This window comes from Macrosteles quadrilineatus, unplaced genomic scaffold (assembly GCF_028750875.1).
Source record: "Macrosteles quadrilineatus isolate MER2022 unplaced genomic scaffold, UCM_ALF_1.0 Scaffold_20__1_contigs__length_2534061, whole genome shotgun sequence".
NCBI lineage: Eukaryota > Metazoa > Arthropoda > Insecta > Hemiptera > Cicadellidae > Macrosteles > Macrosteles quadrilineatus.
Window position 1 is genome coordinate 1,416,712 of NW_026542613.1, and position 23,670 is coordinate 1,440,381.

General features: G+C 38.8%; 1 protein-coding gene across 2 annotated transcripts in view; it reads right to left on the minus strand.

The window, feature by feature from the left end:
• Positions 1-10,153: 10,153 nt before the first annotated feature.
• Positions 10,154-23,670, minus strand: part of LOC129005347 (leucine-rich repeats and immunoglobulin-like domains protein 3) — a 199,533-nt gene continuing 186,016 nt past the window's right edge. For both annotated transcript variants that reach the window (XM_054434203.1, XM_054434204.1), the window contains exons 4-8: positions 22,556-22,692; positions 15,935-16,087; positions 13,645-13,825; positions 11,319-11,458; positions 10,154-10,593 (exon numbers count right to left, since the gene is read on the minus strand). In XM_054434203.1, the coding sequence (XP_054290178.1) occupies positions 10,313-10,593; positions 11,319-11,458; positions 13,645-13,825; positions 15,935-16,087; positions 22,556-22,692 (892 nt within the window). In that variant the 3' untranslated portion in view covers positions 10,154-10,312. The remainder of the gene's footprint in view (positions 10,594-11,318; positions 11,459-13,644; positions 13,826-15,934; positions 16,088-22,555; positions 22,693-23,670) is intronic.

Consider the following 23,670-nt stretch of genomic DNA (forward strand, 5'->3'; position numbering starts at 1 on the left):
CCCATCCAATGGCCTCCTAGGAGTCCAGATATGACTCTGGACTTTTTCATTTAGGGGCAGTAAAGAATGATGTCTAGATTCGGGATCTGAATCACCTCCGACTGAGAATAGTTGCATGTGTTGGTGCAACATCCCCTGAAGTACTCACCAAAACCTGGGAAGAGGTCAAATTTCACTTACATTTATGCCACAAATAGTGCTCATATCGAGTTATACTAAGTTTCTAGTCTCTTCTTTGGTGTCAGTATTTGCCTTTAAAATGTTTGAGTTCTTTTGTGGACACCCTGTATATTAAAAGGGGGAAAACTATGAAACAAAATACTGAACAAGCCTATTGCTACTACAGTACCACAATCCAAAGTAGAATTTTTCCTTATTGAATATCCTATTGAGTGAGATAAATTTTAAAGATTTTACAAAAGTAATTAATTTACAATATGGTAATTTAACAGTCATATGATGTAAGAAGGGAGGAAACTAAGGCAAAAGAATGCGCTTAGGTATGGATATAAAAGCTAGATTTGTCGTTTGACACATTTATGTCAGAGTGTCAAATACTGTATGAATCATTGCCTCTTAGAACTGTTATGGAAAAGTACGTAATTCCACTTAAACATTACTTTAACTCACAAACCTATAACGTTTAACGAGTTGAAAGCTTGGTTAGTGCTTCATACGTGAAAGGTACATAAAATATCGCCTTTTCCAAGAGGGTTTGAGCTGTAAAACCACAGTAACCTATGTCATAATTAACGTAATGTGTTCAGCGAATTTTTATATGTTAGAAACTATTAAACACAACTTTTGGTCAACGATTTTCCAGAAAGAAAGCTCAACGTAAGCTAGCCTAATTGGAACGGACGTTTCAAATATATAATATTTAAAAAATACTGTATCCACAAAAAAAGTTTTACTCTGTAAGTATTTTTACTAGCTCTGAAGAACTTAATTAATGTTAATTGCTAAGGTAAGGCCTTATCAATTAAAGTTAATAACTTAATTATTTAAAGTTACCATATTGAAACCCTCCTTACTATAATGAAATAATTACTTTACGCACATACCGTAGGTAGCGTTTAGTGTAAATACTAACAAAAAGCCTCCTCTAATCTACTTAACACAGACCTTGAATTTTATTTTATTTTAAGTGTCTACGCCAGTTTTGAAAGGGAACGGTCCAAACCCTGGTCTTGTTACTTCCTAAAGTAGACCTTTTAGTTAGATCATCATTAATTCATAGCCCAAATGACAATTGGCATCTGGGTCTGGAAACGATCTCGCATGGATTTGAACCAGCGGCCTTCAGATTTTAAGGCGAGCACAATTCGCTACCCAGACAAGTATGGATTTTTTTATCCCATAACATTTTCATCTCCCACCTTCACATACTATTACGTTAAACTCCCTAGCTCGGAATCGTTTATCTCATTACCTACTTCAGGCCGGACATATAGGTTGCGGCATTATCACATGGATAAAATCCATTGGTGATTGGCGGGATTCGAACCTGGAGCCTCTGGGACCGAAGTCCTTAGCTTAAACCACTAGATCAGCTTTCCTCAATTCTCATCTTGATCCAATTTCAAACTCAAATGTCAAACGACAGCTCAATATGTCTAAAAATAGAAAACGAAGGAATTCAAACACAATACAGAACTTTCAATAATAATTTATTCTTTCAACCACATCACATACATAGTTCAGTTATCACTTAAATGCAACCGAGATGTGAAACAGTTAATTGGTAAGACACGATAGATTCAAACGCGCACACACACTTAGAATTATACACCAAAACTGACGATATGTATCGAGATATGTGTAGTTGCCACTGATATGTATACATAAACCCTTAACAATTTTAATTCAACAGATGTATAAAATGTCACCCCAGGTGTTAGTGTGGCCTTAGAGGCATCTCAACACCCGGGCTTCGATATGTGTGTGAATGGTTCGTCTCCGCCGTGGCGGCCTAAATTACGTTATTAAAAAAATACATTTACATATTTTTTACATAAACTACGTAACGTAAGCGAAAAATTCGTTTCGAGCCTCGACAATATTTACATCGCTTGAAACGTCCAAGATTTCGCAAGTCAAAATCTTTCAAAGCTAGATGGGAAAAAGAACACTAGCACAAGAAATTATGGGAATCTATTCTAAGCAGAAATTACACATAAGCTAGTAGAACACTTATAGTATGAACATGATTCTCTGGTCGTGTCCATTATGTACAAAACATAGCACTAAACTACGTACTTAACGAAACTTACGAAGTTTAACAAAATTAGTTTCTAAGATAAATCAACTTTTTGCCATGGAATGTCGTTTTTACATATTTGGAATTTGACGACTAAGTGTGGTGTTAAAATTTTACAAACCACCCTTAGCTGTTTTGTTTGGAATGAGTTTGTAACGTTAGGAAAATTTATTTTTTGTCTTCTAAATACATGTACTTAAATCGCTAATTATTCAAGACAATTTTGGAATTTTGAAACGATAATTTAAGGAAGGAAATATCAAATTTATCTAAAAAAAAATATATTTAATTTGCCAATAATCTAGACTAATCGATAGTTAAAACTTATATACTTTAAAATAGTTATATCATAAAAACTTAATTGGTTATAGTGAATGGTTACTTAATAGTTTACATTGTTAGGTCGTATTTTGTTACAATTTTATTTGTTGATATTTTTTTCTTCGGTTTAGGCTAAACCAATATAACATTCAATTATCATTGCTAAACATTTAATTGGAAATTTATTATACATACAAGTAAAGATGTGATATATTAAAAGAGCACTAGCGAACCTCAAATATAAACTAGACAATGCTCATTCCAAATAATATAAGCAACAATTACTTATAACCTCAATGTTAACAATGTTAATCGATATGACACGATATTTAAATTTTAAAATCACACATCTGCAAATTTGCAATTGTTTCAACACTTAATAGCCTAATGTAAGGATTATAATTAAATTATCTTGTCCATCACCTTTTGTGACTGTTTAGAATTAAAATAACTATTCCTCCAAGACTAAATATACCGGAAAGACAGAACATTTTGATTTGTCAAAATTCGTTTCCGAGTCGTTTCAAACTGTTCAAAGTCTCACTTCCACCGAAGAGTGCGCTGTGGCTCCGGAAAAAGATCGCAAGGAGCGTAAAAAATGTTAATAATAAAGGCTTTATGGTAAAGTTTGCTTAATCCAATTCCTTCTTCTCAAACTGGATAATAACAAATTTAAATTTAGCAATGAGAAACAAAACAAAAGAATTATTTAACACGTAAAGGATGTGTACCATATTCTGATAATTTGTACCATAATGTTACAATAGTTTGACACTCATACCATCATGTAACCACAATTTCTGTTTAGGTTGGCAATATGCAAAATCAGGCGATATTTCTAATAAAACAGCTCATGGCTATTTCCCGTGACGTCATATCACGCCACCATCACACCACCTTTCCGAACAAGCCTAAATCCCCTCTCCTCACGTCAGTCCACACCATGTATTAGTCCCGTCAACACCGTATACCCTTTGCGGCCCTCTGAGCCCTTTTAAAATGTAACAAGTGTATTTATTACAACGCCCCATCCCTGACCCCAAAACGTACAGTACGATGACGACGTATCGTACAACTGGCGACGAGGATCACGGAATATTATCGCGTTTTAAAACTTAAATTCGCGAACAAAGTGACAGTGCAAGTGAACAAAGTTACAGTGCAAGTGAACAAAGTGACAGTGCAAGTGAACAAAGTGACAAGTGAACGTGAAGAAACGGTCGACGAACGTCAAACAACCGCGAATATTGACTCAGACTCATATTCTTGGCGGAAACGTTTTCGTGAGTGTAGAAAGGTACACCTAACATTACTTTATTCTTTGTTTTATGGACGTAATATTAGACTACGGACAGTTAAATAAGTGTAAAAAAGGCACTTATGCCGTTGACTGAAAGTTATTTCGAGCAATTCGGACAGTTAGCGGAAACGTATTTTTCAACAAACATGGCAACAATTGGCAATATCGGTCCTTTTGACAGCGCCGAAGAAACTTGGCAATCGTATACAGAGCGATTTGAACTTTTTGTAGACTGCAACGGGATTAATGCCACAAAGAAAGCGAGCACACTACTAACGGTAATGGGAGTCAGGACGTATAAATTGTTAAAGGACTTAATCACACCGGATAAACCTTCGTCCAAGACGTACGAGGAAATTGTAGACACGGTCGGTAAACATTTACACCCAAAACCGTCGTTTATTACAGAACGTTTTAAATTCAGCCGCAGACATCAGTTAGAACACGAAACAGTGAGTGATTATATCGTACAACTTAAGCAGCTATCGCAACATTGTGAGTTTGGGGACAAGCTTCCAGACCATCTACGCGACAGACTGGTATCAGGCCTCAAGAACCACCACATCCAGAGACGACTGCTGGGGGAGGATAACCTGACCTACGACAAGGCAGTACAGCTGGCAACGTCAATGGAGTTCGCCGAGAAAGGAGCAGCCCAGATGACGCTTAATCCAGGAGGACGACTTCAGCGCCTCAGCCAGACGACAAGGACAGCACCGAGCGGAAGCGGGGGAAAATTCGCAGCCAACAGAGGTTCGGCAACGTCACAGCCCCGGGAGTGCAACTGCTGTGGAAAGAACAATCACAATACTCTGCAATGTCGGTATCGTGAGTACAATTGCAATTTCTGTAAGAAGAAAGGACATCTTGAAAAAGCTTGTAGATCTAAGAGTAGAAGTGCAAATAGGCCCCATTTTAGTAAACAGTATAATGATGTATCTAAGACTAATGGACAGTCTAGGGGAGGAAATAAGTCGTATTTTAATTCAAAGTACAGTAATGCTAATGCTAGGCAACATTATGTAACAGAAAATGTCCCTGAACAAAGTGTAGACGAAGACACGGTATATGACATATCTAACTTATTTCAGGTACAGGGAGTAGAAGTTAGGAAAAAAGTAGAACCAATTAGAGTGCAATTAGAGGTAGAGAGCAAAAAGATCCTATTTGAAATTGATACCGGAGCTTGTGTGTCAGTTATATCTGAAAAAGATTACAAAGTAAAGTTAAGTCACGTAAAGTTACTACCAACAAGCTTAGTTCTTAGTTCGTACACACACGAAAAGATCGTACCTATCGGTAAACTATGTGTAAATGTAAAACATGAAGGTATTTGTAAACAATTAGAGCTGTATGTTGTCCCTAACGGTGCAAACCCATTGTTAGGTAGGGATTGGATGAAAGCACTGCAGCTAGTTGTTAGTATCAAAAATAGTAGTAAAGTAAACAATGTTCAATCAGCTGTGGATGACAGCTCAGTTGGTACACCTGTCAGCTGTTCTGCTAGCAGAATGGTCGACACTAGCGCGCCGACTGAGGTGGCCGACACCGCAGTTACCAATGTAAACAAACAAACAAATGTCACAGTACATCAGCAGGGCAAGCAGCTAGTTAAACAGTTGTATGAGGAATTCCCTGATGTTTTCACAGACAAGCTAGGTTGTTTTAAGGGAGAACCAGTCAAACTTAAACTAAAACCTAATGCAACCCCTAAATATCATAAGCCAAGGACCTTACCTTTCACACTTAAAAATAAAGTAGAAGCAGAACTAGCACGTTTAGAAGCTGAGAGTATTATTTCACCAGTAAATTCAAGCCGATGGGCTACCCCTGTAGTACCAGTTTTGAAAACAAATGGTCAGTTAAGATTGTGTGGAGACTATAAAGTAACGCTAAATCCTTTCTTAGAGATAGACAGACACCCTTTACCTAAGATTGAAGAATTGTTCTCCAGTTTGCAAAATGGAGACAGGTTTTCTAAAATAGATTTGTCACAAGCGTATCAACAACTAAGACTAGATGATGAAAGTAAAAAGTTATGTACAATTAGTACCCATAAGGGCTTGTTTGAGTACAATAGATTATGTTATGGCATATCATCTGCTCCTGGTATTTTTCAGCGCACAATGGAGCAAACCTTACAAGGAATACCAGGTGTAGCGGTATTTCTAGATGACATTCTTGTAACAGGACAAAATGACTCTGAACATATTAGTAAATTAAAGTTAGTTTGTAAACGACTACAAGACAATGGTTTCACAGTCAGTAAAAGTAAATGTAAATTTTTCTGTGAAAGTTTAGAGTATCTAGGGTTTGTCATAAGCAAACGAGGGTTGGAAACTTCACAAGACAAGGTCAAAGCCATTGTAAACGCCCCAGAACCAAAAGATGTCACCCAATTAAAAGCATTTTTAGGCTTAGTTAACTACTACGCTCGTTTCATACCTAGAATCTCAACCATACTTACCCCTATGTATATGTTATTGAGGAAAGACACTGAATTTGTATGGAATTTAGCGTGTAAGAAAGCTTTTGAAGAAGTTAAGCAAAAACTAGTATCAGCCCAAGTACTAGCTCATTTTGACCCTAAGTTAAAGTTAACGTTAGCATGTGACGCTAGTGCCTATGGTATAGGTGCAGTTCTAAGTCAAATTCAAACAGACGGTACTGAAAGACCTATTGCATTTACAAGTAGAGTGTTAAATGATACTGAAAAGCAGTATTCACAGATTGACAAAGAAGCTCTTAGTATAGTGTATGGAGTAAAAAAATTCAACCAGTACTTGTATGGTAACCATTTTTTGTTAAAAACAGACCACAAACCGCTTGTAGCTATTTTTGGACCTAAACAAGGTTTACCTGCATTTGCAGCTAGTAGGCTCCAACGCTACGCATTGTTTTTATCAGGTTATCAGTACGACATTTCTTATGTTAAATCCGAATGTAACGGAAATGCTGATGGTCTATCACGTTTACCAGTAAGTAATCCTGTGAACGATGAAATCAATGACAATGACTTAAATGTAAATATTGTAGGTACCTATTTACAATGTTTAATTGAGAGTGAACTTCCTCTAAGTTATGTAGAAGTAAAACGAGAGTCAGCACTAGATCCTATACTAAGTAGAGTAATAGGTTATGTCAGATTTGGATGGCCAAATGACGTAAATGAGAGGGATCCTATGTTAAATCCATTTTTTGTGCGACAGTCACAATTAACTTTTGAACAAGGACTCCTAATGTGGGGTTACAGGATCGTCATCCCAAGCAAGTTTAGAACACATATTTTACAAGAATTACACAATGGCCATGTAGGGATAGTAAGAATGAAGGCGTTGGCAAGATCCTATGTTTGGTGGCCAAATATCGATTTAGATATTGAACAAATTGCTGGTAATTGTACATCATGCTTGAAGGAACGTGTAACTCCGCCCAAGTCGATTTTGCACACTTGGAATGTACCAGATAAGGCGTGGTCCCGGATTCATATTGATTTTTTCGGACCTTTTCAATCAAAGTTATTTTTAGTAATTAAAGATGCTTATTCAAAGTGGCCGGAAGTGTTACCCGTTCCATCAACGCAAGCAAAACACACAATATCTCATCTTAGAGAATTGTTTGCTAGATTTGGCTTAGTAGATCACATTGTCAGTGACAATGGACCACCTTTCACAAGTACAGAATTCCAAACATTTTTGCAAAAAAATGGAATCAAACACACATTTTCTCCACCATACAACCCAAAGACTAATGGCTTAGCCGAGAATGCTGTAAGAACAGTAAAACACAAACTTAGAATAGCACTACAAGACACTTCTGATTTGAACTTAGCATTATCAAATTTTTTGTTTACATACAGAAATACAGTACATTCCACAACCAATCAAACACCAGCAGAGTTAATGTTAGGCAGATCTCTGAAATCAAGGTTAGACTTAATTAGACCTAATGTGAAGGATGTCATTAGTAGTAATCAAAACAGACAAGTTTCAGCTTATGGTGGTGTCACAACACGTAGATTATTTGTTAATCAACCTGTATTAGCTAAAGATTACAGGGGAAGGGAGAGATGGATAGAGGCTACAGTTATTGAAAAACTGGGTCCTGTAACTTATTTAGTTGAACTAGAATCAGGCGTTCAGTGGAAGCGTCACATAGACCAGTTGATAGCTTTACAGTCTAAGCTAGGGCAGCAGTCAGATTTAGTAGTAGAATTTCCCAAAAACGATCTGACAACGTCGCTTCCAGACAGAAAACCGGCAACATTGCAAAATTCGCCAGAGCGCACACTGACAGGGAACAGTAGCGAAGGTATGCGAGCTCTTCCGGGCACAGTCGGGCAGAAAACTCCGATATTGACTAGGTCACCTGACGCAAACCAAAACATTGAAAGAGCGGGGTCATTGGCTTCGCCTCCAAATGTAAACAAATCGCCAAATGTAAACAGACAGACGCCTACTAGACGCTTTCCTGTACGGGAGCGCAAACCTGTAATAAGATTAGACCTTTAATTGAATACCCGGACATGACTTGTATATAGATTTATTTATTATATATCCTTATCAATGATTTTCAAATGTGTATTTATTGAATTGTGTGTACCATTATGTGTGTTATCATTATTTAATATCATCAAGGTTCAATGTTTAATGCTATTAAGGTTTATGATTTCAAGTGTGTGTTTAATTTACTTGTGTTTTTAATGTGTGAATTTTGACCATATATACATATATATATTTAGAACTGATGATTGATTGATTCTCATTCTCATTTAAATGGTTGGCAAACAAATATAATAATAAATTAATAAGATATTCTGGTATTGTTATTTGTGATTGTAAGTTTTCAAGATTATAGTAACCGATAGCATCACAAAACTTAAGAGGGGAGGATTGTACCATATTCTGATAATTTGTACCATAATGTTACAATAGTTTGACACTCATACCATCATGTAACCACAATTTCTGTTTAGGTTGGCAATATGCAAAATCAGGCGATATTTCTAATAAAACAGCTCATGGCTATTTCCCGTGACGTCATATCACGCCACCATCACACCACCTTTCCGAACAAGCCTAAATCCCCTCTCCTCACGTCAGTCCACACCATGTATTAGTCCCGTCAACACCGTATACCCTTTGCGGCCCTCTGAGCCCTTTTAAAATGTAACAAGTGTATTTATTACAACGCCCCATCCCTGACCCCAAAACGTACAGTACGATGACGACGTATCGTACAGGATGGATGGTATTAAATAATTTATCGCTTATAAAATGAATCATTCTCCTTTGACAAGAGTATTCAGCGTTTAGAAGGAACGCAGATGTAAGAGTCCTTGAAGCGGCCATCTTGCATAGTTTCAAACGGCTGCTGATGAGTTAGTTACTACCCAAAAAAAGTTTTTCAAACATTAAATTGATTATAGTTTAAATATATAGGACACTGTGGGATTAGAAATTCTTTGTAGTTTTGAGTTGTTTTCCAAGGGAGTCCATAAAAGCAAACGGCCATCTTTGATTTGACCACCATAAGAGCTATGTTAATTTCGTTAATTTCAAACAGCCGCTGAAGAGTTATTTACCATTTCAAAACATGTTTTCAAACACCAAAGTGATAGTCATATACCGGGTGTCTCACGAGGAGGTCCCTATTTTTGAATTAATAGATTAGACGCTCCGAACACACTACAAACCTTAAACTCAGCAGTCCTAACATACATGTAAAAGAAATACCCCTGAGTATCAGTTAATTCTGACACATTAGGAAAAATGGCGGGATCTTTTCGATACCTTAAAATACGATTGCAGCATTCGTGGTTTCCGCCAATTTGTTTGGATCAGTCAGAAATAATTGATATTCGGGGGCAACACCTTTATGTGTTAGTCACGACTGTAGAATTTCAAGTCCGTAGCGCACGTACTCTATTCGTCTGTCATGTCAATTAAAAAACAGGGACCTCTTCGTGGGACACCCGGTATATAGGCCTAGTGCACTGTTAAATTATACATTTTCTTTGTTTTTTTCAATTGTTTTATGAGTTAGAACTTTTAGGCTTCAAGGACACTAAACTAAACGTGCAATGAGGTTACACAAACTTGGATTAGTGGTATTTATCGATCAAACAATTCGTTACTAGGTACGAAGCCTTTGAATTTATTCTAGTGAAAAACCATTCGATCTAGCAAATAAAAATGAAATATAGACCGACAGCCGTGCCGCAGTTAGTATTAGTTCTGGCATCCACCGCTTGGAGTGTCGTGTAGTTGCATAGCTCCTGCGCCTTAATACCGCGCTCCTAGCCATGGACGCCAGAACTAATGCTAACCACAACACGGATGTCTACATTTCATTCTATTTGTCTATGGTTCTAGGAATAAACCGATGTCTCCGGATGGACACAGCGCACTCTCGCGTTGAACTTTGACCTCTTAGAGAAGTGTCCACGGCCTGACTGAGCACGTCACAACGGTCGTCAGCACGTAAGGCAGCATACAAGTAGCCACTGCTGCTGACGCTCTCCCACGTATCAGTCCTTTGCTGACGCAGTTCATCTTGTCCAGAGGCAGGTTCTGCACGTAGTACTCCTGGTGCTCCGGCATCATCGTGCACAACGTCCTCTTCTTCTGCATCATCTCGTCGTCCTTGTCCTTGAGGTTCTTGATCCAGTCGCGGAACCAGCGCAACTGGCAGTCGCAGATGAGAGGGTTGTCTGTGAAAAGATTTAGATTTAATCATTAAATAGCTTTATCAGCATCGTACGTGTTATTAATTTACCTGAAAGCACAAAAATACTTTAAATAACATTTGTAATAGTTATATTTGCACTTATATTGTTTACTCACAAGACGGTAAATATATATAAAAGATGGTAAGTCGAATGGACACTCCAATCATTATCAGACCCTATAGGCGATGAATATTCGGATGTTGATGATGATTGGAGCGTCCAATCAAAATCGATCACCACTTATCATCTTGTATAATATATACCTCTTGTTAGTAAACAGTTTAGGTGTAAATATACTGTTACAAGTTTTATTTTATGTATTTTTTTACATTCAGGAAATTTAATAACACGTACGATGCTGATTAAGAACCTATTTAAATCTTTCATTGCAAGAATAATGACTTCTGTATAGCTATATTAGCTAGAATAGCTTATTAGCTTCTTCAATAGGGTTGTATAATTAAAACTCTCAACAGAGGAAGACTAGCTCGTGGAGTAAATAGAAGTTTAATTAAGAGCTGTCTTTGGTTCTTGTTTATATTTGTATTTGTTGGTTTATTTGCCAACATGACGTAAAAACAAGAGGCAATATGCATACTGTATTTGATAACAATATGGCACAGAAAATGTTCGTATCGAAATTTTTGACTTTTTTCTTATGGAAGTTCGTACGCGAATTAGAGTATATTTTACTCATGCAGCCTTACCCATGATGTCGACCACTCGCAGCGTGTCCACTATGGGCTCCATGATCTCCTCGGGAATATGAGTCAACTTGTTGTTCTGGAGGTTCAACGTTTCTAGGGAGTTGAGGTTGTCAAACGCCATAGCTGGTAGTATCTTGATGCTGACACAACATGAGTTGAGATGATTTTGTACAAAAACTCATGCTTAAGTGTGGTGATATGTGTGTGTTTAGTGGTAAAGTTGTTGGGTTAGGGTCAAAATTACATTATATTTACTATTGCTAATATATTCTATCCAGTGTCGAATTTAAAATCTTGCCTCTCTTGCACTAGTTTTGTTTCAACTATTAAGTCTCTACAGCGAAAACAGTTTCTACATTTGTCACACTAATACTTGAATACTTATTACTTACATTCTAGATAACCACTCGTTCTTCTGCAATACTATAACCTACTTGTTCTTCTAAAATATAAAAAACCTACTCGTTCTTCTGTAAAATATTCTAGATAATCTAGTAGTTTCTTGGTAAATTGTCTTTCTAATCGTTCTTCTGAAAAATACTCTGAACAACTTAGTATGTTCTTCTGTCAAATACTAATAGGGTAAGAGCTAGAGTTATTGGCACTACCATAGTTATTGGCACCTTTTTTTCAAAGCCTCGTACACCTAAATGCAAAAGTCGGTGGAAGAGGGGAGTTAGTTGCTGAGATGCCCACATGAGTTCTCTGTACTTCATTGTGTGTTTGGTTATTTCAGAGGCCATGCTAACCTGCACAGAATTTTTTTTCAAATGCTTAGCCGATTTGTATTGATTCTTCACATTTCCTTAAGAATCTGACAAGGACTTAAATACCTGTTTATTGTTTCCTATTAAAACTGAACGTTAAAAATTACGTTTTCATTATTTCATTAGTATTAGGAAGGACTGATTTGTCTATTCCCGCCACCCATTTACCCATATACTTAAAATTACCTAATATATGAGGGTGCCAACAACTGTGTCTAAAATATGTAGTGATTTAGTTATTGGCACTACCTTGGCACTGCCAATAACTGTGGTAACTGGCATGCCAATAACTGTGGTAAATACACTAATGCTGATTGGCACTGGTAATTATTGTGGTTATTGGCATGCCAATGACTGTAGTCACTGGTAACAGGTGACACTGCCAGTAACAGCATTTACTGTCATGGAAGTCTCTAAGTTATCGTAACATGAGTATATGCTGTAAAAAATCATTTATTCAGGCCAATATACTTTTTTACCATATTAAATTTTTAACCAGAAACCGATCCATCATATCATGTTTAAACCCATTAAAATTCCGTCGAAAAGCCCCAATCAGGATCAAATACTTAACAAAGAAAAATAAAAAATAGGCCTACAAATGGTAAAATGTGAACGTTGTAATGAAATATTTCATAGGAAATATTTTGATGGCATTGATTACGACGAACCAATACCAATTAATATGTATAAAGACGGTATTAAGTTCGGTAAAGGTGTTGCCAAGGCCTACTATGAGCAATTTTAATGATTTTAATTTTACTTACTGTATAATTTTAATTTTTTCTTCTATATACTATAAATAATATGATTAGGCATACATCACACCTAAGACAACAAAGACCACCTTAGGACGCTTAAAATGTAATATTTGTAGACTTTTTTATAGGTGCCAATAACTGTGCCAAGATGTGACAATAGCTATGGTTGATGGTGCCAATAACTATGGTTTTTGTATTTTTTAACATTTTCATTTTTTAATAAACTTAAGTAATGGTATATATATTTTCTTTATACATCCCAGTATTCTCCGTACATTCTGCTACATGATTATAAAAACATAGATATTAAAAAAAGTATTGCAAAGGAGCTGTGGCAGATTTCTCCGAAGCTTGCCGTTAAGGTGCCAATAACTGTAGCATTTACCCTATATAGGACATTTTATTCCTCTATAAATTGCTCCCCCTACTCGTTCTTCTGTAAAATATTCTAGATAACCTAATTTCCCAAGTGAAATATTTCCCCGACTCGTTCTTCAGAAACAAACTCTAGATAACTTACACTCGTTCCTCTGTAAAAAGCACTCACTGCTCGTTCTTTTGCAAAATATAACCTACTTTTCCCATGTGAAATATTCTCCCAACTCGATCTTCTGAAAAAAGACTCTAGATAGCCTAATCGCTCTTCTGCACAATCCTCTAGATAACCTTCTAGTTCTTCTGTATAATACTCTAGATAACCTAATCGTTCTTCTGTATAATACTCTAGATAACCTAATAGTTCTTCTCTATAATACTCTAGATAACCTTCTAGTTCTTCTGTAACTCTAGATAACCTACTCGTTCTTCTGCAGGTTGAGGAAGGTGATGGAGTCCCCGTAGCCAGAGAAGGCGTCCTCGGCGATGACTGTGATGTTGTTGGCCCTCAGGTCCAGATGACGAAGGCGATGCAGACGACGCAGAGCATCACTCGGGATCTCGTGAAGGTTGTTGTCGCCGAGGCGGAGGTATTGCAGGTTCTCTGTGAACAGTTGGGAGGTTAGGTTGTGGCATTTGAGTGAGCTAGGGTCAACAGAGTATAGACTTCGAAAGGCGTTCCACCGAAACAAATGTGGGGTCACTGATCCACTTATATATCAGAAAGGATGTGTGGTCAGGCATAACTTCAAAACTACCTCTCTAGGCTCAAAAAGACCTTCCGAAAGACACATATCCCAACAAAATGCTACAGCAGATGCTAGAAGGTGTTCCAGATTCTGCACGATCATGCGTAACTCCGAAAATCATTTTCAGCATTTGTGTAAAAGACGCTTCTCCGAAAGGCACTACTTCATAAAAGAGACTTAATGCACGTACCATTTAGAACAGATTATCAGTGTGAACCCGGAACTAAGGCGCTGTCCCGAAAGAATGAAATGAGCACAATCTCAGAACAAATTCGCTTTGACAGGACTGCAGTTTCTCTGGGTACGCCAGGTTGCTGCTTGGAAAATATTTTTAATTTAAATGTATAATTGAATGCAATACTTGAATTAGTACGGACTTTGATTGAGTATTTAAAGTAGATATCACACTTTAGAAGCCATAATTAGCGAATCGTTTATTGAAGAAACCCTAATTAACATTTTCTTGCAGTTGTGCAACTTCTGCACAAAACGATGTATTTCAATTTGTGTATAAAAAGTCAAAATGTAAAAAAATGTTGGCAATGTTCTGCAGTAAATGATTTCTTTAATCACAACCCTTTAATTTTTGTTTTTCCATTACCTATTGCAAACATGCAATTATACTAAGACATACATTTATGCAAACGTTTTATAACATATAATACATATAGGCTACTATTAAAAACAAACCAATAAATGCACTATGTAGAAGTATTTAGGTAAATTACAAATCTACTTTACAGTACGTAAGAGTCCAAAGATACTGTTTTAGAACGTTTTGAAAACTCCAGAGAACCGTTCTATCTTTATTTCAATTGTTTTATCGGCCCAGAACTGCTAAATGGCCCGTTGCTAGCTTTTTCGCATTACGCCCAGCCATAAATTCGCCTAACAGTAAAAACGTACGTCAATATTTTATCTGCACTGCAGCTACCCGGTTAGCCATAAAAGTGGGGCTCTTATCGGTGAAATGGCATAAACGATATTGCTGAAAGGCACGACTTTCTGCCTGATTTTAAGTAGTAATTTTATAGGCTTTTTGTCAGGTGGTCTGAGAGTATTGGACGAATTAGAATGGGTACTTTTATTACGATCAATTATAATCTTCGGTTGATACTGACGTTTTAGACATTCTGGTTGCTTTCGTGATATGACTACTCAGAAAAACGTTGTATAAAGTATTTTTTTCTAATGAATTTTAACTGTCTATTTAATGTGTCTACTTCATCTGACGTCAGTTCTGACCCGCGCAGCCTTGTTCTCCTTATACTTATTAGACCTTAGACCTTTATACCAAAGATATTCTTGATATACATAAAAAATTGCATACGACGCTAGGTTTAGTTACTAACAGTCTACATTTTGTCTAAACATTGCCCTTAATACAAAAGGGCTTTTTCTATTATAAAATCCCGCTTCAACCACTGTACTTAACAAATGTTTACGATGGAGGTGTACATTTTAAAATGAAGACGTAGCGGAGAGATGAATGGTAACTAAAAGGTTACCCTAATTTCCTTTATTGCCTCACCCCCTAAAGTATTATTTTTAGGATTCGCTTTTAAAGAAACAGTGCTACTGACCACCTTTTTAACAGTTTAAATGTGGATTGTAATCTAACAGAAGACCCTTCAGTTGAATGTTTAACAGTTAAAAAACATGGGACAACACATTTTATGAGAATGGATACATATGCTACTTATTGATCATTGTAACCTATATGGTAGGCGAATAGCAATTTTGGTATAGGGATACAGGCAAACGATTTAATATACTGCAAGTTATTAGTTGTACTTAATTAATAAATGAATCAAACGAACATAATCTTGAAAAGAAATAAAGTGTATTGCGTTATTTGTTTTGTTCAAGAAACGAATTTCAAACCCTATTAAAATGCAAAACTTTTACACAGGTACCGTTTTTTATATTATATACTTTAGATATTTTAAAGATAGTTTTCTTACCCTCAAGACCGACGAATGCGTCAACATCAATGTGAGTGATCTGGTTGCCGTCTAGCTCTAGTGAGTTGAGTTGTGTTAGATGTGAGAACACTCTTGCTGGAACCTCCCTAAGGTGATTATGAGCCAGACCTAGTGAATCCAGGTTGTGGAGACCTGAAAAATGAAGTTGCGTAGTCAAAGGAGAGTAGGTTGGTTTCTGATTATTATAAACAATCGGGGTAATATTTAACAACAATCGTGAAAACAAAATACGATAAGTTTTCTTAAAAATAGGCAATTGTGTAAGTAACTGAGTTAGAGAGAGAGAGGTGTTTGGCCGAAGCCCAGCGGTCCCTCCACCACCCCTGGTTTAAGTCAGAGACTTATTCACCAGGCCGCTTTCCTGAAATATCTTCGGATTCCTCTTCCTGCTGTCAGCTTCAATCCATGTCCTTCCAGGCACATTCTGTGCCTAACCAACACCTCTCCCCTCACCTAGTACCCTCTGTACTAGGGTCATCGGATTTTGTTTTTTTTCTTTCTTTCCAATCTTCTTAATTTTATCTTTCTTTCCTAACATTTTTCTTTTCAAATTCCAGCCTGTCTTCCTGCATTTTCAAATTCATGCTTTTTCTTTCCTATCCTTCGGCACATTCTGGCAAACTCCAGCGCAGATTCTTTGGTTCTCAAGAAGTTGATCTTCTCCCAATCCCATGTCTTTTGTTGGAGGAATTCCCTCATGTCGCTTCTTTCTTCTTCATAGAATGGGCACTCCATCAGTACGTGCTGCGATGTCTCCAGCTCTCCGCAATGAGTGCAATGGTCATCATCGACGAGGTTGAAACTTTTCAGCTTTGCCTTGAAGTTGCCATGTCCGCTGACGAACTGTGTCGTGTAGTGATCGGTTTCCCAATGGACTTTCTTTCTGAACCTCACATCCGGAACGAACGCAAAGGTTTCCCTTCCTTTTGTGCTAGACTCCCACCGTCTCTGCCAGTCAACGAGTGTTTCTTCTCTTCGGATCCTCATGCTATCCTTGATGTCGATACCTTCTTCTTTGTCCCTTCTTCTCTTAATCCTTTCTTCAACCATCAAGTCAAGCGGGATGACCCCGGCAATCACTCGGACAGCTTCGTGGGATATCGTGCTGTAGCCCTTGATCACACCCAACAACAGTTTTCTCTGCAGACTCATCAACTTAGACTTCTCACCTCGTCCCCTCATTCGTTGGCCCCACATCTCACAGCCGTACAGCATCATTGGTTCAAGCGCACCGATGTACAATCTTCTCAAGTTCTCGCATCTCATGCCGTTGTTTGCCTTGGCCAGTCCTTTTAACTTTCCGAATGCCTTCATAGTCTTGTCGATTACTTGCTCATAATGTCCTGCAAATTTCAATCCACTTCTTACTGCGACTCCTAAGTACTTTGTCTCATTTGAACACCGAATTGTCACGTCTCCCATGTCGACACGGATGAATCTTTCAACCAACCTTCCTTTCAGGAGCACCATCACTGTCTTTTCCCTCGAAAAAGTCATCTTCCTGTCTTCCCCCCACCTAGTGACCAGTTCCAAGGCTCTTGATGCCTTCCTCATGAGATCAGGGCTTGTGTTCGACTTCACCAAAAGCAGTCCGTCATCCGCATAGGCTCTCGCGGAGATACCTTCCTCGAAAGGCAGCCGCAAAAACCCATCGAACAGGATGTTCCACAACAGAGGGCCCACCACAGACCCTTGGGGGCATCCTTTAGTGATGTTCTTGTTCACCTCTCCGTTGCCAGCTCTTAGTGTCACGGTTCTGCCTCGGAAGTAGTCCCTTACCAATCGGTAGATGTTGTTCGGACATCTCCATCTCCTCAAAACTCTCAGAATCTCTGGCCACCAGGCGGAGTCGAAGGCTCCAGAAATATCCAGGAACAAGCCTACTACGTACTTTTCATCTGTCTCTTCTACTTCTCTTCTCATATCCAGAAGTGCGTCTACAGTTCCAACACTTTCCGTGAATCCATATTGCAGTGGATTTGCCCTATTTTCCCTATCCATCCATTCTTTCATCCTTTTCACTATTAATCTTTCGCCTAACTTTCCTAAGACAGGTAAGAGGGTTACTGGCCTGTACGATTTTACCTTGCTTGGGTCCTTTTCCTCGCTCTTTAGAAAAACTTTGACGATTCCTTTTTTCCACACATCAGGATACCTGCCTTCTCTCAGCATCTTGTTGTACAGGTTCAACAGCGTCCCCTTGATCCTTCCAAACATTCTCTTTACTACTTCGTTCTTTATTCCATCCATTCCCGGCGCTTTCCTATCCTTCAGCAGTGCAACGCATGCATTTAGCTCTCCTTCAGTGAAATCTTCCTCATCTGTTCCGGTGCTTTCATCAGTCATCCTACTTCTGATTCTTGATTGTTCCTCTGTATCCTCCTCTTCCCTATCATCTGGCAGCAATCCTTGTATCATTCTCTCTAGGGTCTCTTGCACTGTCTCCGTCATTGTGCCGTCTTCTTTTTCCAGGCTAACCAGCACAGTATCCTTTTTCAGCTTCTCTGCAGCAATCTTATAGACCTTTCCCCATGGGTCGCCCTCTTCCTCCGCAATTAGCTTTTCCCACATCTTCTTCTTTTGCTTCCTGATTCCCCAAACGTAATCTGTTCTTGACCTAACAAACGCTCTCCTATCATCTTCCCTTCCTGTCCTATTCCAGATCCTACTTTTCCTTCTCATCTTCACTCGTAATTCATTTAGCTCCTCTGTCCACCAGTACACCTTCTTTGTTCCTACTTTCGCTTTTGGAAACTGCTCCTCCATCAGATTGCACGTCATTTCCGTAATCTTTTCCGCGTGAACTTCCGCTGTAGCCATTTCAACATCCATCGCTTGTATACCTCTTTGTAAGGCTTCATCAAATCTTGCCCAATTTACATTCCTTAAGCAGTATGACCCTTGTCTCTGTTCATTCTCATGTCTCCGATTAATTTGATCCCTTCGCAATTTCATTGTTATAAGCCTATGATCACTTAGCGTCTCTTCATGAACCATCCAATCCTCTATTCTTCCTGTAAGATCCCTCGTCGTAATCGTCACGTCAATGTTCGATTTTCCTCCCTGCGTGTTCTCAAAAGTCGTCCATCTACTAAATTTGTTCACCACGTGCAGATCCCAAGCCATTACAGCATCTTCCACCTTCGACCCTCTCTCATCCGTTGAACCACTGAGCCACAGTCCCGATTTTGCATTTAAATCCCCTCCGCAAACAACTTCTTTATTTCCTTTCTTCCTTATTATATCAGCTAACCATGCCAAGTGACCTTCAATGGGTTCCGACGGCCTACAATAAAGACTGATCACGTGCATTGACTTTCCATTCTGCTGTAACCTAACACTGACACACGTTCCACTTGTTTCCTGAGCTACCATTATGGCGCCAATGGTATCATTCATCACAATAACTGCACTCCAAATATCTTCTCTTCCGCTCCTGTCATGAAATACTCTGCAACCAGCTATCTTCACCTTTCTCCCTACCGCGTATGGCTCTTGGACAAGAAGGACATCTAATTTTTCTTCTATACATCTTCTGAGTGCTTCATCTGTAGCAACTTTACCTCTCCCTAGATTCCATTGCCCAATTCTACAATCCATAATCTATTTTTTCATTTTGCCGTCTGACTGCCTTCTCATAGGCCGGACACTTCCTTGACCCAGCTTCATGCTTGCTATTTTCCTTCTTATCTCTTACGCAGTTTATACATCTAACCTTTTCCTTCTTACCCTTGTTGGGGCAGTCCTTATAGTCGTGCTCCCCAGCACAGTGGGAGCAAGCAGGGGTTTCACTCTTACAGTGCTTTGCCACATGTCCAAACTTCTGACACTTAAAACACCTAGCAACATCCACATAGTCTTTCACCCGACAACTTTGCCATTCTACGAAGATCCGCTCTTTCCTTCTTAGCCAGTTCCTCACCCGTACAGAACATTCCACCACAACATGACACCTTTTGCCTGTCGATCTTAAATCCTTATACCTATGTCTTACCGCAAACTCCTGCTTGAAATCCGCCTCAACAATTAGGCTCTCCCCCATGTTTCGGGAGAAAATCTCCTCCTTGACCTCATCTTCCGTCAGTTTAGCACTAACATCATAAATCATGATGAAAGGTTTTTTCTTCTCCGGACGCTCTACTTTCAACCCTGCCTCTTTCAACGTCTCTTGCTTCATGAGATTTTGCACTCCATCCTCATTTTCTGCTTCAATAATCACACCATTCTTGATATTTATTAGCCTCTTAACTTTCAAGCCGATTTCAGAAGGCCGTACTAACTTTTTCAAGGTTTTGGTCACTTCTTCAGTCTCCAAGGTGTCATGCCGCACTATAATTTGTTTCGGTGCTTGGACTACGGGTCCTTTCATTCCAGTTACCCTTGGAACCATTGGGGTATCTTTCTTCAGCACTGCTGAGTAGCTCACTCCAGCCGCGCCTGGAACAACCTTGTCCTTCAGATTGTCCATTTCATGTCGCACGGTGGAGCTCACGATCTTTAAAAACTCTCTTCGTTCTTCTAACCTTGTTTCAATCCGGACTCTATCCTCTCTTGCCCTAATCAGCTCTTCCTGGAACCGGTTCAAGTACCTTCCAAACTTCTCTGTCTGAGGCTTTGTCACCATTTTCATGATGGTTGGCTGTTTGAACCATCCCTTCATCTTACCCAGAACCAAACTCAAGCAAACTAACGGGTCTTCATCCTCGACCTTTTCTTCCTCATCCGATTCCAAATCCTCAGTCTTCCTGGCTTTCCTCCTTTTCTCTTTCTCCTTTTCCTCAGGGCTTCTATTCCTCTTCTTTTGCTTCTCCGCCTCGGACTCCGACTCCGCCATACTGCTGGTCCCCGATCGATAGCCTCCTCCCAACGCAGACGCGGACCCCCTGGAGCTACTCAACCTCCTCTCCTTCTCGTGTTTTTCCAGGAACTCCTTTTCCGCCGCTATCCTGTCCTCTTCAGCCTTTCTGGCTTCTTCTCTCCTAGCCTCATCCTCCTTCAATGTTCTCAATTGATCAGCCGACATCTTGATTTGCAATTAATGTAATATAAAAATCTTTTAAAAAGCTTCTCTTTGGTGTAGGTCAAACTGAAACCTGAAAACTACATACAATTCATTAGTGATGGTTTTTTTGTGTTCCCCGGTTCATAGGAGTATTGCCAATCACTCCTGCGCCGTCCATCGACCGAGGCCCTACATTTCACCAATCAGGCCAAACCTCCTCGGACACCGATGCCCACCTATCACAGTCGCAGGCACCCGCATATGCCCATGGTTCTTGAGCCGATTTCTGACAATTTTGAAGCACCGCTTTCAGCGTGGCGAGGCTGCTTACTCACGGTGGCCCCCACTGTTGTCAATTTCACAGCAGTGGCTGCCATCAAGCTTAGGTCTGGAGTTGGCATGCGAAGGTATCCCCACTAGCGTCCCCCATTACCCCGACCAGAATGCAAGGGGAGGTCTGGTTCACAAATGGTGACCAGCTCAGATTTAGGGCCGTTTGCCATGGGCAAGCCATGACGTCCCCGGACACCCAATCCGCCTTTGTGTTTTTTAAAGACCCCTCACACACCGCCTCTGTTCAACAGACCGCTACTTGATTTCCCTTGATTCCACTTCAAAGCCAGGGGTAGGCAGGCACGTTCTGGCAGTGAAGGTCGGGACTCGTGTGAAACGTTTTGTGAGTTTTTGTTTTTGCTTTGTTGTTGTTTTTTTTTTTTTTTTTTGTGTTTTTTTTTTTTTTTTTTGTTTTTTTTTTGTTTTTTTTTTGGGTTTTTGGTTTCACACGTCAGGTCAAGACCTAGGATTTTTAGGTCAAGACCCGGGATGTCAGCCTAGCTATCAACAATCTATGGTTGATAGTACAAATCCATCCAACGTCCCTTAAACTTGGCTTGTAAAATACAGCCTAATCTCCTTAGGGGAGAAAAGGTTTGGGCTATTGCGACTCCTAGGAGCCGGGCCATGCGTTCGCCAACTCGCCAGGCCGGAAGTTAGAGAGAGAGAGAGAGAGAGAGAGAGAGAGAGAGAGAGAGAGAGAGAGAGAGAGAGAGAGAGAGAGAGAGAGAGAGAGAGAGAGAGAGAGAGAGAGAGTTTTAAAATTTATTTTGACGTTGGTTCTGAAATAATCGCAATTTTTGGATCGTTCCAACTTTTCTTGTGTTCAAAACTACACCACGTTTCTGTTGGTGAATTAACTCCTTTCATTTTATAGGGAAATTATTGGTTACTACATTAATATAATTAGCGCTCAAAAGGTAGGCCAGTCAAAAATAACAAATTAAAAACCCCAAACATTATATACAACAATAGAAAGATCAAGTACCTAATAACACACTGAGTTAAATTTGAAAAATATAAAATATTGAAAATAAAATTGGTTAGTACACTACACTATACTTACAACCTATACAAATAAACACAAACAAACCACTGAAATGATGCTACACTTTGTCACCAATTAGAGACTTTTAGAAAATCTGCCTCCAAGGCAAGACAGGCTACAGAACATAACTAGACATCTAGTTTTGCTTATGAAAGATCTTAGAAAAGTTACAATTTAACAAGACCTCTAGCTCTGTTATCAAACTCTAACCACTCACCCTCAAAGTCCCCCTCGGTTATCGACGTGATGCTGTTTTCTTGAAGTTCCAGTTTCTTGAGAGTGTCAAGAATTGAGAAAGCCTCTTGAGGAACACTCGTCAGTTTGTTACCACCGAGATTGAGTCGCTTTAGCTTCCTGGAAGATGAAATAATTAGTCAAGAAGATGTTTGGAAGGATGAAAGTTGTTGAAATCATCAATTTTTGGGGGTTTGTTTCATTTTTGTGGCTAAAGTATCAGCTCTGATCGGTTCAATAATTTTATTTTATTATTTACTTAGTATTTTCACAGTGATTAAATTAGGGGGGGATTCTCTGTAACATCCCTTTTCATCACTCTTTATTCGAAAATAGCCCATTTCCATACAGGTGAGATCTTAAAAAATCTTCAATTTCCATACACCTAAAACAAATAGTGATCAGCTTACTTTTCATAAACATTACTTTCGCTACACAAACAATGACAACAACAACAAAGTTACAACTGAAGTTCCCGGTTAGCTCAAAAGGACAAACAAACAGAAAACAAACACTAAAGCTTGGTTGATGTTCAATCAGCTGAATTTTACACTAACATTAATTGTAGAGCCGTTTTGTGTTTGGATTGGAAAAATGTATAGATTACGAAATATCGGATAATTTATTTAAGTTTGATGAAGTAGTTTTTTTTTTTGATGAAAAGTATCGTTCAATACTCGTCACGAAAGTCCCATTTCGGGGCGAGATAGTGTTTTACATGCGAGTCCCTTATTTTCCACCCGTTCTACTTAACTGATTTATAAAATTGAGGTGTCATTTAAAAGCTTATGTGCCAACGGAGTTACGAATGTTAATTCAAAAATGCCAATGTATGGCCTTGAGGCCATCGCCCCCTAGGTTTTGTGTTATTTCTGGAGAGTTCTTTTGAAGGTCCAGTGTTTCTGATTAAGTTTCTTTATAAACAGTTTTAAATGTGAACGAGGGGCCAGTGAACAAATTGTACATTTTTATACACTTTGGTTTCGAGGAAACATGAATAATTAGATATCCTTTCGATTTCCAAAGATGTATTTTTAGACAGTTATAAAGCGAATAAAACTAATAAATTACAAACATTGTATTTGGTGCTTTTTAAAT